Source organism: Terrapene carolina, unplaced genomic scaffold (assembly GCF_002925995.2).
Source record: "Terrapene carolina triunguis isolate 2854851 unplaced genomic scaffold, T_m_triunguis-2.0 Scaffold132, whole genome shotgun sequence".
In the NCBI taxonomy this organism is placed as follows: domain Eukaryota; kingdom Metazoa; phylum Chordata; order Testudines; family Emydidae; genus Terrapene; species Terrapene triunguis.
Genome location: NW_020664483.1, coordinates 23,088,384 through 23,100,555, shown reverse-complemented (window position 1 = coordinate 23,100,555; position 12,172 = coordinate 23,088,384). Strand labels below are relative to the sequence as shown.

The 12,172-nt window shown below is 37.0% G+C and overlaps 1 protein-coding gene across 2 annotated transcripts in view; it reads right to left on the bottom strand.

The window, feature by feature from the left end:
* PNPT1 (polyribonucleotide nucleotidyltransferase 1) overlaps positions 1–12,172 on the bottom strand; it is a 49,692-nt gene that overhangs the window by 25,638 nt on the left and 11,882 nt on the right. For both annotated transcript variants that reach the window (XM_024194902.2, XM_024194903.2), the window contains exons 10-21: positions 10,901–10,952; positions 10,284–10,341; positions 8,606–8,702; positions 8,407–8,509; positions 7,173–7,243; positions 5,137–5,173; positions 2,394–2,460; positions 2,210–2,299; positions 1,696–1,749; positions 1,480–1,589; positions 466–537; positions 298–361 (exon numbers count right to left, since the gene is read on the bottom strand). In XM_024194902.2, coding sequence (XP_024050670.1) covers positions 298–361; positions 466–537; positions 1,480–1,589; positions 1,696–1,749; positions 2,210–2,299; positions 2,394–2,460; positions 5,137–5,173; positions 7,173–7,243; positions 8,407–8,509; positions 8,606–8,702; positions 10,284–10,341; positions 10,901–10,952 — 875 coding nt within the window. The remainder of the gene's footprint in view (positions 1–297; positions 362–465; positions 538–1,479; positions 1,590–1,695; positions 1,750–2,209; positions 2,300–2,393; positions 2,461–5,136; positions 5,174–7,172; positions 7,244–8,406; positions 8,510–8,605; positions 8,703–10,283; positions 10,342–10,900; positions 10,953–12,172) is intronic.

Genomic DNA, 12,172 nt, shown 5'->3' with positions numbered 1-12,172 from the left:
ACTTTTACATTCCGCTTTATTAATTGCAGCCTATGGGAGTGAGTAACAAACATTTTCCCTAGCTCTTGACAGGATTTGGAATTTATAACAGTGCTGGGAACTGCCAGACTTTCTTGAGATAGTATGGGAGTTCAAATATTTAACTCTTTTTATACAGGAGCATGTACAGAAGTTAAGTCTTAGCAATCCACAGCACACTGATCGTTCAGATAGGATGGGAGCTTTGTATGCAACAAAATATTAAAAAGTTAGGAATTAGTCTGTTAAAATTGGTACAACATATAAATATGGACTTACCTGTGGCTTGTTGGATGGCGTCCATTACAATTTTTAGTGGTATCCCTGGTAGTTTTATATCAGCCTAATGTGGGAAAAGAGTTAAGTGACATCAATATGTAAGGAAGGGCTGCTGTCCAGTGATATTTTCTATATTTCATTTTAAGGGGATTTAATAAATTAAGATACCTGCAGAGCAGTTATTCCTTTATTAGTACCAGACATTTTGAAGTCCATATCACCATTGTAATCTTCAATTCCCTATAGGGGTACATGAAAGAAAGTATTTTAAACAAGCCAAATTAAATCCACATTTGATACTGCAGTAAAGGGCCATGCTAAACATTTCCTAGGTCACACCCTTATACCTATAAGCCACAGAGTTTTTTTGTTTGCTAGATTCAAAGTTGCTTCTCGTAAGACTTCAATGCCTTTCTTTAGTACTATTTCACTGTTCTTTATTAACTCTGAACGTTTCCCCCTTGGATTCTATGAGCTATTGCAGACTCACTGAATAACCAGCTATTTGGGGAGAAGAAAAGGTAGAAGCCTTACTCAAAATACATTGCTTATCAGTCAACAAACAGATACCTACTTTCAGTGCCACCCTAAAGCCATGTCTACACTTACAAGCTTATAATGGCACAGCTGTACCAATACAGCTGTGCCACTGCAAGATTGCTCATGTAGCTGCGTTATGCCGACAGAAGAGAGCTCTCTTGTCAACATAATAAAACCAGCTCAATGAACGGGAGTAGCTATGTCACGGGAGAGCATCTCCTGCTGACATAGCACTGTACACATGAGCACTTATGTCAGCAAAACTTATGTCACTCAGGGGTGTGTTTTCTTACACCCCTGAGTGACAGAAGTTTTGTTGACGTAAGTGCTAGTGTAGGCATGGCCTAAGTTGTGCCTCTTCTTCCCCCAAATAGAAGAGGCAAACTCACTAGAAGTGAAGAAGTTAATTGAGCTTAAAGGAAACACATACAATTAAAATATGGTTAATAGATATGCTTAAGGAGATCTTTCCCCAAAAGGGCAGGGGAAACCCCAAAATCAGAAAATATATCCATAACTATTCAGTAATTCGGTATTACATGTTCCCAAAGTATTCTGGAGAAATATTGCAAGAGAGAAATTGGAAGCCTTATCTGACAAGAGGAAACAAATTGAGGGGGGGAACCTACTATAAACACTCACTAGGATGTCTGTCAGCAAACGATAATCCTCAATTTCTCCATTTTTCTCAGGATGACATCTGGTAACCAGTCCTACTGCAACACCTGCCACAGCAGCTGATATTGGAACTCCTAATAGAAATAAATTAAAATATTTGTATTATCCTGTCATGCCCAAATGTATAGCCATTTAATGAATAAATGAATTTATCCTTTGTATGCATTTTACATATTGTACCTGCATCCATTAATGCCAAACTTCCACCACATACTGAAGCCATTGAAGAAGATCCTACAGAGAGTCAGAGAATGGAGATGTATCAATCAAAAGTAACAAGCAAAACTAGCTAGAAAAGTTCTTCAGTAATTCTAAAATTAAACCCCTTACTGGCCAGGTAACAGGGTTCCCCAGAAATTCAATGGACTACACTTGCTATCACAAAGGGTTTAGAATAGTGAACTTCATCAGAAAAATTTGTGGGAAATATGCCATTTATTAATCTTCAGTTTATGTCTTCCCCTTTTATTTCACGTCTACTGCTTTGCAAGTTAAAGCAATTCTCTAACAACCATAACTGAGGTTCAGAAACATGCACATCCTTGTCATTTTCAGAATTTCAACTAGCACCATTAAATAGCAAACCAAATTAATTAGCTAGTACTGCTAGCATAGTTTATCTAATACAAGGAATTTAAAGAAGCATATTTGGTCTTTGCCATTAGGTAAAAAAATGAAAATGAAATTTTAATACCATTTGACTCCAAGACTTCTGAAGTAACCCTTATTGTGAAAGGGAAATCTTGGGGAATAACTGGCTTCAAAGCTTTCTCTGCAAGCGCACCTGCATTTAAAGGTGCAAAATACTCTATCAATACAAAAAGTGATTAAATGAAGTACTAGAATAATAATGTTTAACTTCTCTAGGTATCACTCACCATGTCCAAGTTCTCTTCTGTTGACACCAGTAACTTTGCCAATCTCATTAGTTGCATAAGGAGGAAACTAGAAAAATGCAATTTTCATATAGCAAGTAAAGCAGCATGTGGTACCCTTTCCTTCTTTGATTGCTTGTTTTGAAGCAAACAAGCATCAATACCCTCCCAAAAGCACGAGTATCAAGAAAAAAAAATACATTAGTCACTTGTATAAACCAAACGTACACTTGTGCAACAGCATTTGCTCCAATCCCTCAGACAGAGATAAACACCTACAAGATCTTTATCAAGTGTTCTTAAAACTACAGTAACCACCTGGGGAAGTGAGCAAACAGATTGACAGAGTGAGACGGGTACCCAGAAGTCACCTACTACAGGAGGGGTCCAACAAGGAAAACAGAACACCCCTGGCCATCACATACAGCCCCCAGCTAAAACCTTTCCAGCTCATCATCAACGATCTACAACCTATCCTGGAAAACGATCCCTCACTCTCACAGACCTTGGGAGGCAGGCCAGTCCTCAATTACAGACAGCCCCCCCCACCCCCCAACCTGAAGCAAATACTCACCAGCAACTACACACCAAACCACAGAAACACTAACCTAGGAACCAATCCCTGTAACAAACCCTGTTGCCTACTCTGTCCCCATATCTACTCTAGCAACACCATTAGAGGACCCAACCACATCAGCCACACCATCAGGGGCTCATTCACCTGCACATCTACTAATGTGATATATGCCATCACGTGCCAGCAATGCCCCTCTCCCATGTACAGTGGCCAAACCGGACAGTCTCTACGTAGAAGAATAAATGGACACAAATCAGACATCAGGAATGGTGACATACAAAAGCCAGTAGGAGAACACTTTAATCTCCCTGGACATTCAATAACAGATTTAAAAGTAGCCATCCTTCAACAAAAAACCTTCAAAAATAGACTTCAAACAGAAACTGCAGAGCTACAATTCATTTGCAAACTTAACACCATTAATTTGGGCTTGAATAGGGACTGGCTGGCTCACTACAAAAGCAATTTTCCCTCTCTTGGTATTGACACCTCCTCATCAATTATTGGGAGAGGACCACATCCACCCTGACTGAATTAGCCTTGTCAACACTGGTTCTCCACTTGTAAGGTAACTCCCTTCTCTTCACGTGCCAGTATATTTATGCCTGCATCTGTAATTTTCACTCCATGCATCTGAAGAAGTGGGGATTTTTACTCACGAAAGCTTATGCCCAAATAAATCTGTTAGTCTTTAAGGTGCCACCGGACTCCTCATTTTTGTATCAACTTTAAAAGTCATCAGCCGTAAAATTCTTTATCAACTAAAATTCCATTTTATACATTTTCTATTTGGGGGATTTTTGCACTTTCCTCTGAAGTGTCTGATACTAGACATTGTTGGAGACACAATAATGAACTAATAAATATAAAAAAAAGTAAACTATGGAGATATACCTATCTCATAGAACTGGAAGGGACCTTGAAAGATCATTGAGTCCAGTCCCCTGCCTTCACTAGCAGGACCAAGTACTGTCCCTGACAGTCCCCCCCCCCCGATCCCTAAATGGCCCCCTCAAGGATTGAGCTCACAACCCTGGGTTTAGCAGGCCAATGCTCAAACCACTGAACTATCCAATTTATGTTCCATAGGTTTAGTTAGCAGGGGTAATCTGATTTACTTCATAGTGATCTAGTTTGCTGTCAATTTCACTCCACCAAGCAAGTGATACTAATTTTCTGAAATACACAAACTTTAATTTATTATGTATGATCATCAGTGTTTAATGCCTTAACTGTTATGTCCTCCATTCCTGTGTTTGCCTTTTCTTGTTGTCTCTACACCAGTCTTGTTTCTTCCCATCTATAGACTTTTTGGATTGTTTTTCTTTTTTAAACTTCCTGCACCTTCTTTTTCTTTCTCTTTCTTTCTTTCTTTCTTCCTTTTCTGCAATCTCTCTACTTTTAATAGTACGTGCTAGAAAGAGGCAGTGAGAATTCAGCCAACGCATTTCCTCTCCGGCACCATTACTCCCTGATAGTTGACCACCCCAGTTGTATCCTGGATTTGCATTTAATAAATGCAAAACAACATTTGTAGTCAGAGAACATAGTAGAACCTCAGAGTTACGAACTGACAAGTCAACCATACACCTCATTTGGAATGGAAAGTACACAATCAAGCAGCAGCACAGAGAAAAAAAAGGCAAACACAGTACAGCACTGTGTTAACCATAAACTACTAAAAATTAAGGAAAGCAGCATTTTTCTTCTGCATAGTAGTTTCAAAGCTGTATTAAGTCAATGTTCAGTTGTAAACTTTTGAAAGAACAACCATAACATTTTGTTCAGAGTTACCAACATTTCAGAGTTACAAACAACCTCCATTCCCAAGGTGTTCATAACTCTGAAGTTCTACTGTAATGCAGTTGCAAGATAACAGAGGACCAGGGGACGCAAGCTAACCACAAGTAAACTTGTGGAACTATATCTTCATTTCTCTATCATACAATCACAAACTTGTTCATAAAGCAAAAATCACCAAAGGTACTTGTAATATAACAGATTTGGAAATTATATCTGCTTTGTGAAACATTTTGAGCAAATCCCAAAGAATGAGAAATGCTTATGGTATAAGAGAGCTTGCTTAAAATTTTATTAATAAACTCTTAGGCATATTCATATTTGTGAAAGATGCAACAAAACATGTGGAACACAGAAAAGCTATCTTACCTCATAATGCAGCATAAAGTTTTTATCTTTTATTCCACTAGAGAGTAAAAATAAGACATCATCATACAGGAGCAACTGAACATCAGTTTCCATTTAGAGTAGGATTAAAAGGTTACAAAGCTCCATTATCACTAAATACAGGTGTCTATAAAGCAGGAGAAGTGTTTCAATGAACCAGCTGGACAGCAAGACCATTTTCTATTGCTATTTCCCTGTAGTACATGAATTCAAGACCTTGTCTACAACAAAAATTGTATCATTTAAACTACACTGCTATAGTTAAAACAGTACAAGCCCCTGCGGGGGCGGGGGGGGGAGGAGAGTGGGGTTGGAAGGAAGGAATCTGTGAGGGATGTGAATTCTGTGTGCACGCAGTGGCGCAGAATTCCCCGAGGAGTAAGCTCTACCATGGGGAAGGGGAATAAACTCTCTCAGTATAAGGCACCACTATACCAATATAACTGTATCCACACTAAGGGTTATACCAATTTGTATACCGGTTTAACTTTCAGTTAGGGACGCAACTTTTCTGTTAAAATAATCAAACTGTGTATAATCAAAGTCTTAAAGATTTAAATCCAGTGCAATAGTAGAGACTAGTAGGAGGAGCTAACCTATAAGTGACAACCTTTCAATCAATCTCACATGTAATTCCACACATGGACCCTCTCTTCACTTTTGCAGTGGCCTACTGCACACTAATGTGAGAACTGTGGGTGAATGCACGAATTAATTTGCAAGATGAATGAAATGAGGTTGTTAAATATCTCTGGGCTGAAGCAAAGTTGAGAGAGCAAAATGCATGAAGAGGAGATGACTGCATGCAAGCCTGAAGGGAAGAATATTTATCACCTAATAAGACAATTGTTACCAATAAAGATTAGTAAATCAGCAAGAGGACTTGGCTTGATAGAATAATTACTAGTTTTAAAGAGACTCAGTGCTGGTCCACATGGTGGGGTAATGCACACTAAAGGGGTATGATTTCTAAAGCGCATTGCTTTGTTTGCACTTGCAGGCCCTGTGTTAAAGTGTACTAGGGAACATTTAGTGTGGATAAGCAAGATTTACATGGACCAATTAATATACAGCAAGTTAGTGCATTTTAGAAATCACACCCCTGTAGTACACATTTCCCCACTGTGTAGACTAACTCTCAGTTCATTTCAGTGAGTGGGGTTTCCAACCCTCCAAGATTGTCCTGGAATCTCAAGTAATTAAAGATTAATCTTTAATTAAAGATCATGTTGTGATGAAACCTCCAACCAAAACTAGCAACCCTATCAGTGAGGTAATTAAAATTGAAGTATGACCAACTTCTCAACCAGCTAAAAAGATTTTTCTTCTGACAAATTAGGGTCTTTGGAATAGATTACTTGAAGTTGGAAAAACTATCACTCATCTGACAATTTTACTTATTCTGGGTGAGTCAAAACTACATTATGCTTGGCTAGCGCCACCTAAAGTCACTGGAGAGGTAGTTGCTAACATGGTACAAATCTGTTACTCCATGTGTTGCATGTACTGAATCTACACAACAGCACATTACTGCACAAATCTGTGGAGAACATACATTGAAAGTGTAAAATGTGTACACTGTTTTCATTATAATATTAATACTTAGAAAAAATTATAAGTCTGTTTTTTAAAATGCTATAATTTGGCACATTTATATAGAGTTTTTAGTCATTTAGGAATCTTTTTACATGGTCTCATTATTTAAAAGAGTGAATATTTTCTTGCAATATTTTCTGATTTATTGTTTGTAACTACTGAGCCACTATAACCATAACCAACACTAAAGGCAATTCCAAAGAGCTGCTGGGCATTTGGCACTTTTGAAAATCAGGCCACTTATTTAGAAGCCTAATTTTAGACATCCATTTTTGAAAATTTTGATGAAAAAAAAAAAAATATATATATATATATATATATATATATATATTCAATTCAAGTACCATTTATTAACAGTTTAAATTACCCATGCTTCTTTATTATAAAGGTAACGAAGCAATAGAAGATAAGAGGGCACATACCTCACAGCTGTTGTGATAAGATCAGATTTTACACTTGATTCTAGTGAATCAAATGTAACTGTACAGAGAACCTAGAATTAAAAAAGGGACAATGAAAACCTCACACAGTTTATGATCATTTAAAGTGATTTATATTGGGCACAAAGATTTAAGGAGAGTTGATTCAGAAAGTTTCTATCATGATTTTTGTCAAACATCAATTCTCAATAAGTTTCTTTGCAATAAAGATGTTGACAGAATCACAATTTGGTCTTGTAAATGTCCACCAGTCCGTAAGGAAACGGACTGATTCCTGGTTCTCTCTCCCTGGCCTGGCAAAAGTATGGAGTACTACAAAGGTAGCATCTTCACCTTAAGAGATAGGAATTATCTCAGTTAATGACTCCCCTATTAACCAGTTAAAGAGCTAGACAGATGATAATCAATCCATCCCCAGAAGAAAGATGGCGGTGAAACTGAGGTCTAATAAGAGGTCTTAGATCAGAAACTCAACAGGCAGATGCTCTAGCCTGTTTTAGAAAGGATTCCCTCTCCCCTCCACATCACTCTGAACTTTGATATAAAATGTATCTGAATACATAACTTTCTTTTAAAAAGATTTACAGAAAAACTGCTTGGCAATCTTCTATATAGTAGTAGTTCAGATAAATTAGACAATTTTATTGTAAGTGAACCTGGTCATTGAACTAAACAATGCATAAACAGTGCTGTTTTTCGGCAAACAATAGTTTTAATGTAAAACTCACATACTTTCTTTTTTATAAGTAATGCATAGAGGGGACTAAAATAAATACTTATGTATTTAGGCAAGTAATAAGCAGTATTATTGTGAACCACTCTGAAAGGAAATTACAACTTATTAAATGAAATTACAGAAAAGCATGTTTGTAGGCCCAAGTTTTGGTTACTGGGCCTTCTTCAGGAATTTTAAAAAGGCTGAAAGTGGACATGTGATTCTGTTTAACGGAATACTTCTAGGCAACTATGTTTTGCAATGTTATTTTGAAGTTTCCACTGGAACAGCAAACAGTTTAGTTCTGTACATTGTTTCTTCTAATGGGAGCCAGGCAATATTAAACTGAACCTGAATAGCACGCAATGTATTTATACTTTCTTACACTGGAAGGTACGCAAGGTGTTTTCAATAATTACTTGATTGAGAAATAACAAATGTCATGGTTAATGGAAACTTTCAGCTTATGACAACTACAACTCTGATCTTTGAAAGTATTACCTGTGTTTGACCTCTCTGAAACAATGCTGATCCATGAAGTGTTTTAAACATGTCCACTTCACAACTGATATTTCTGAGAGCAGTCAAGTCTCTGCCATCACACCTATAGTAATAAAATATGAACTATAAAGTCAAGAAAACCATAATTATGGGGAAATATTTGCGAAGAGTTTATTCAAAAAGGATTCTATGCATTTACCTTCTGTATTCATTCAGAATAAAGCTTCTAAAAATGTCCTTTGAAACAACATTAAAGGATTCCATAATTTCATAAGACTCAGCCTCTGGAAATTTCTCTAGAGATACCAAACACAAATTAGAACTCTAAGCTTCTAAAGTTGGAAAACAAGCTTCATAACAGTTATCAACTAACAAGCACTGTGGCCAGCATTAGAGTACAACAGAAGCCCGTTGTATTGCTATACATGTTATTTACAATTGGGAGCACTCTCCAAACTGTTAGAAATTCTTCTAATTAACACATAAAACAGTAATACTGGCAGCTACAGAAGTCAGTGCTCCACTACTCTCAGACTGGTAGGACCAAAAGGAATAAGAAGACTTGTTTTCTATTGCTGCTGAAACAAACATTTCAAAAGAGTAAAAACTAATGGACTGAAATGGTGCCAATCCTGAACTGTGCGGGGCCTAAGTCAGTAAGATGTGCAAGATACAACCTTAGACTTCCATACCCCGTGCACCCTGGGGTTTGGAGGATTTCACAGTTTGCTGGACCGCTTACAGAGACACATAGCTTTATTTTTTTTTTCCCAGGGGAAAGTGGGGAGGGGGAAGCGAGAACCTGAGGTGCATCCTCAACTCCCTTCACATACATTAGTTTTTTCTCGTGCTCCTTTACAACGTGAAGGTAGGCCAGGAGGAGGAGTAAGCCTTTTTTCTATCACATCCCCCTCCCAGCATGCGGAAAAGGAGTGTTCAGTGGCAATATCTTTCCTCCTGACCATTAGGAGTTTGAGGAGGTAGACACAGGCTGATTACTGCAGTGATTACTTCCAACTACCTCAGCAATAACTGCTATCTCCCAGGCAAAGGGAGCAGACTTGATAAGAGTCTTTCCTTTCTCAACTATTTATGCAAAAGTGAGCAGAAGCACCCTAATAAACTCAAATGGGACTGTGCATTCATGTGGTAGACTGGAGGTATAAAGACACTATAATAGACCTGTTGAATAGGTGAATGGCAATCCCCTTCTTTCCCCTACATGCTAAGAACACATATTTTCAGGTAAACGGGCCAGAGCTAAGCCAAAGCATACACACAAAGTACTAGGCCCCATGCTGTGTTATATACTACACATGACCATTTCATGCAATGCAGTATTATTTCAGTGTTAGTTCTTATAATTCAGTATTTTGTATCAAGTTATTTTAAATTAGAACTTCCGTAACAAAATACTATGCTCATCTGTGCGCTATACCAGTGGTTTTTAACCTGGGGTCCAAAGACAATTTAAAACAGGTTTTCTTAAAACTTATTTAACTTATGACTAATTAACATTTTGGATAAAGGAAGCCTTTGTTCAAGATTCAGCACCCTTATGTCCCTTCAATGAAGATGTAAGGGCTTACAATAAACATCCGAGATCTCAAACAGGCATTCCAGCAAAACCAAGGAACACCAAAGCAGAAATTTCTGGTAAGCAAAAAATGTTCAGGCCCACTTTATACATCATAAAAAAGGGCACAAGACCAATCTAAAAAAGTTACATCCTTTGCAGGTCTCCATAAACAGCACTGTTTCTTTTCAAAATAATGTTACAGGACTGTATATATATATTATGGTAGTGAATATTGGCCTCAAGTTCAGTGCCCAATTTTATTAAAATTGTACAAATATTACACAAAGTAGTACAATACCTTTCAACTGTTCTTCTGTTTCAAGTCTTATCTTGTTAACTGCTTCATCTCTAGAAATCTAGATAAGATTTACATCTATTACCACTGATAGTGCAGACTAACAATAAAGCAACAATCTTGAAGTTCTGCACAGCTGTCTAGCAGATAGACATGATAATCAGAGCAATGAATCTAAGCACAAGGAATCATTACATACTGAAACAAGAATCTCCAAGAGAAGAGCCTCTGATAACTTATTTATATTACTGCACTGTAACTGTAGCCATGTCGGTCCCAGGATATTACAGAGACAAGGTGGGCGATGTAATATCTTTTATTGGACCAACTTCTGTTGGTGAGAGAGAGAAGCTTTCAAGCCTGAAGAAGAGCTCTCTGTGGCTCGGAAGCCCATCTCTCTCACCAATAAAAGGAATTACCTCACCCACCTTGTCTCTCTTACACTTGCAGAATGGGAGGAAATACAGTCAAGTGTTAGTGGCTCTTTAAAGAAATGTCATGGGGATAGCAGTACAACTAAATCTAAACATGGACTAATTCAGAGAACTAAAACAATTTCAGAGAACTGACTCAAATATGACATAAAAAACAACAACACAGATTTTGATGGCAACACTTACTTTGTCATGGCTAAAATCGGCAAATACTGCACAGACCTTATCAGAGGCAAGCCTTTTTGAAGAGAAAAAAGTAATTAACCTGATTAGTATTTGTTTACCTGTACAAAGTTTGAACAAGTCAACATCATAAATGCATTTAGTGTTCTAAAGAAAATGGTGACTTTAAAAAGGTTGCTAGATTATTTAAGATTTAAATACATCGCAAATTCATATTAGTATTATAGCAATACTCATAAGCAGCATTATATAGAATAAAAAGTTTAACTTGTTCTGATACAAAACCCTATATTCAAGAGTTTACTATGGCCAGAAAAATACTGTTCCATGTTGAAACTTAGTACATAAAGTCTATTCTTTAGAAAATGGTTTGACATTTTGTTGAAATAAAATTTAAAAGCAGTAATGTTCAGATCCACCTTGTATTTCATTAAATGGCTTTTAATGACATTTTCAAGGGGATTCATCTATAAAGATTGGAGCAAACACAAAACTGGTAGAATTCTTATTTAGCCATGAACTGCACATTTTAAGTTTCACTAAGATTAATTTTAAGTGACAATTTATCTGCACTGACAGTTATAACATATTATCAATCCACAAAACCCACATAGACTGCCTGATGCATCAAGCAATTAAGGAACCTTCACACAGTATTACTATAAAAGAACTTTTATGGTGCAATGTATACTGAGCCAGACACTGCAAGCATAAAATGGGGAGAGCTTTTGTTATTGACATTTTTTAAAGATATTTAGAATTTTCTGCTATAAAGGAAATGTACAAAAAATTAATAAGCACCTGACTGAAAGCCAACAGGACTCAAGACATTTAGATTTAAGCAAACACAGTCTTCAGCTCATGCCAAAGAAAGAATTATACATCTTGATACACTAAAAAGCATTATTAAATTATCTTTCATCCTTGATCGCCCAATTTAATGGTTTTATTTCATATACTTGTGCTATCACTATCAATGTAGTTTTTTGAATTCTGCTCTCTCATGTGTACAATCATTTTCTGATTTTTCTCTCTCTTAATTGTTGAAACACTCAGAGTTTGTTGGCTGCATTCCATTAGTTCTCAGTTATAATGCTTATGAGAGCTCCCTTCAAAGCATGCATTGAGGGTGAATGGGAAGAAAAGGGGGAGGTTTCAGTTAATTAGTCTTACATTAAGTATACCATTGTTAATACTTAGGTTGCTTGCTGCAATAGATTGTCTAAAAATGAAATTAGTGCCCAAGAAATTATCCTCTCCCCAGCAATCACACAC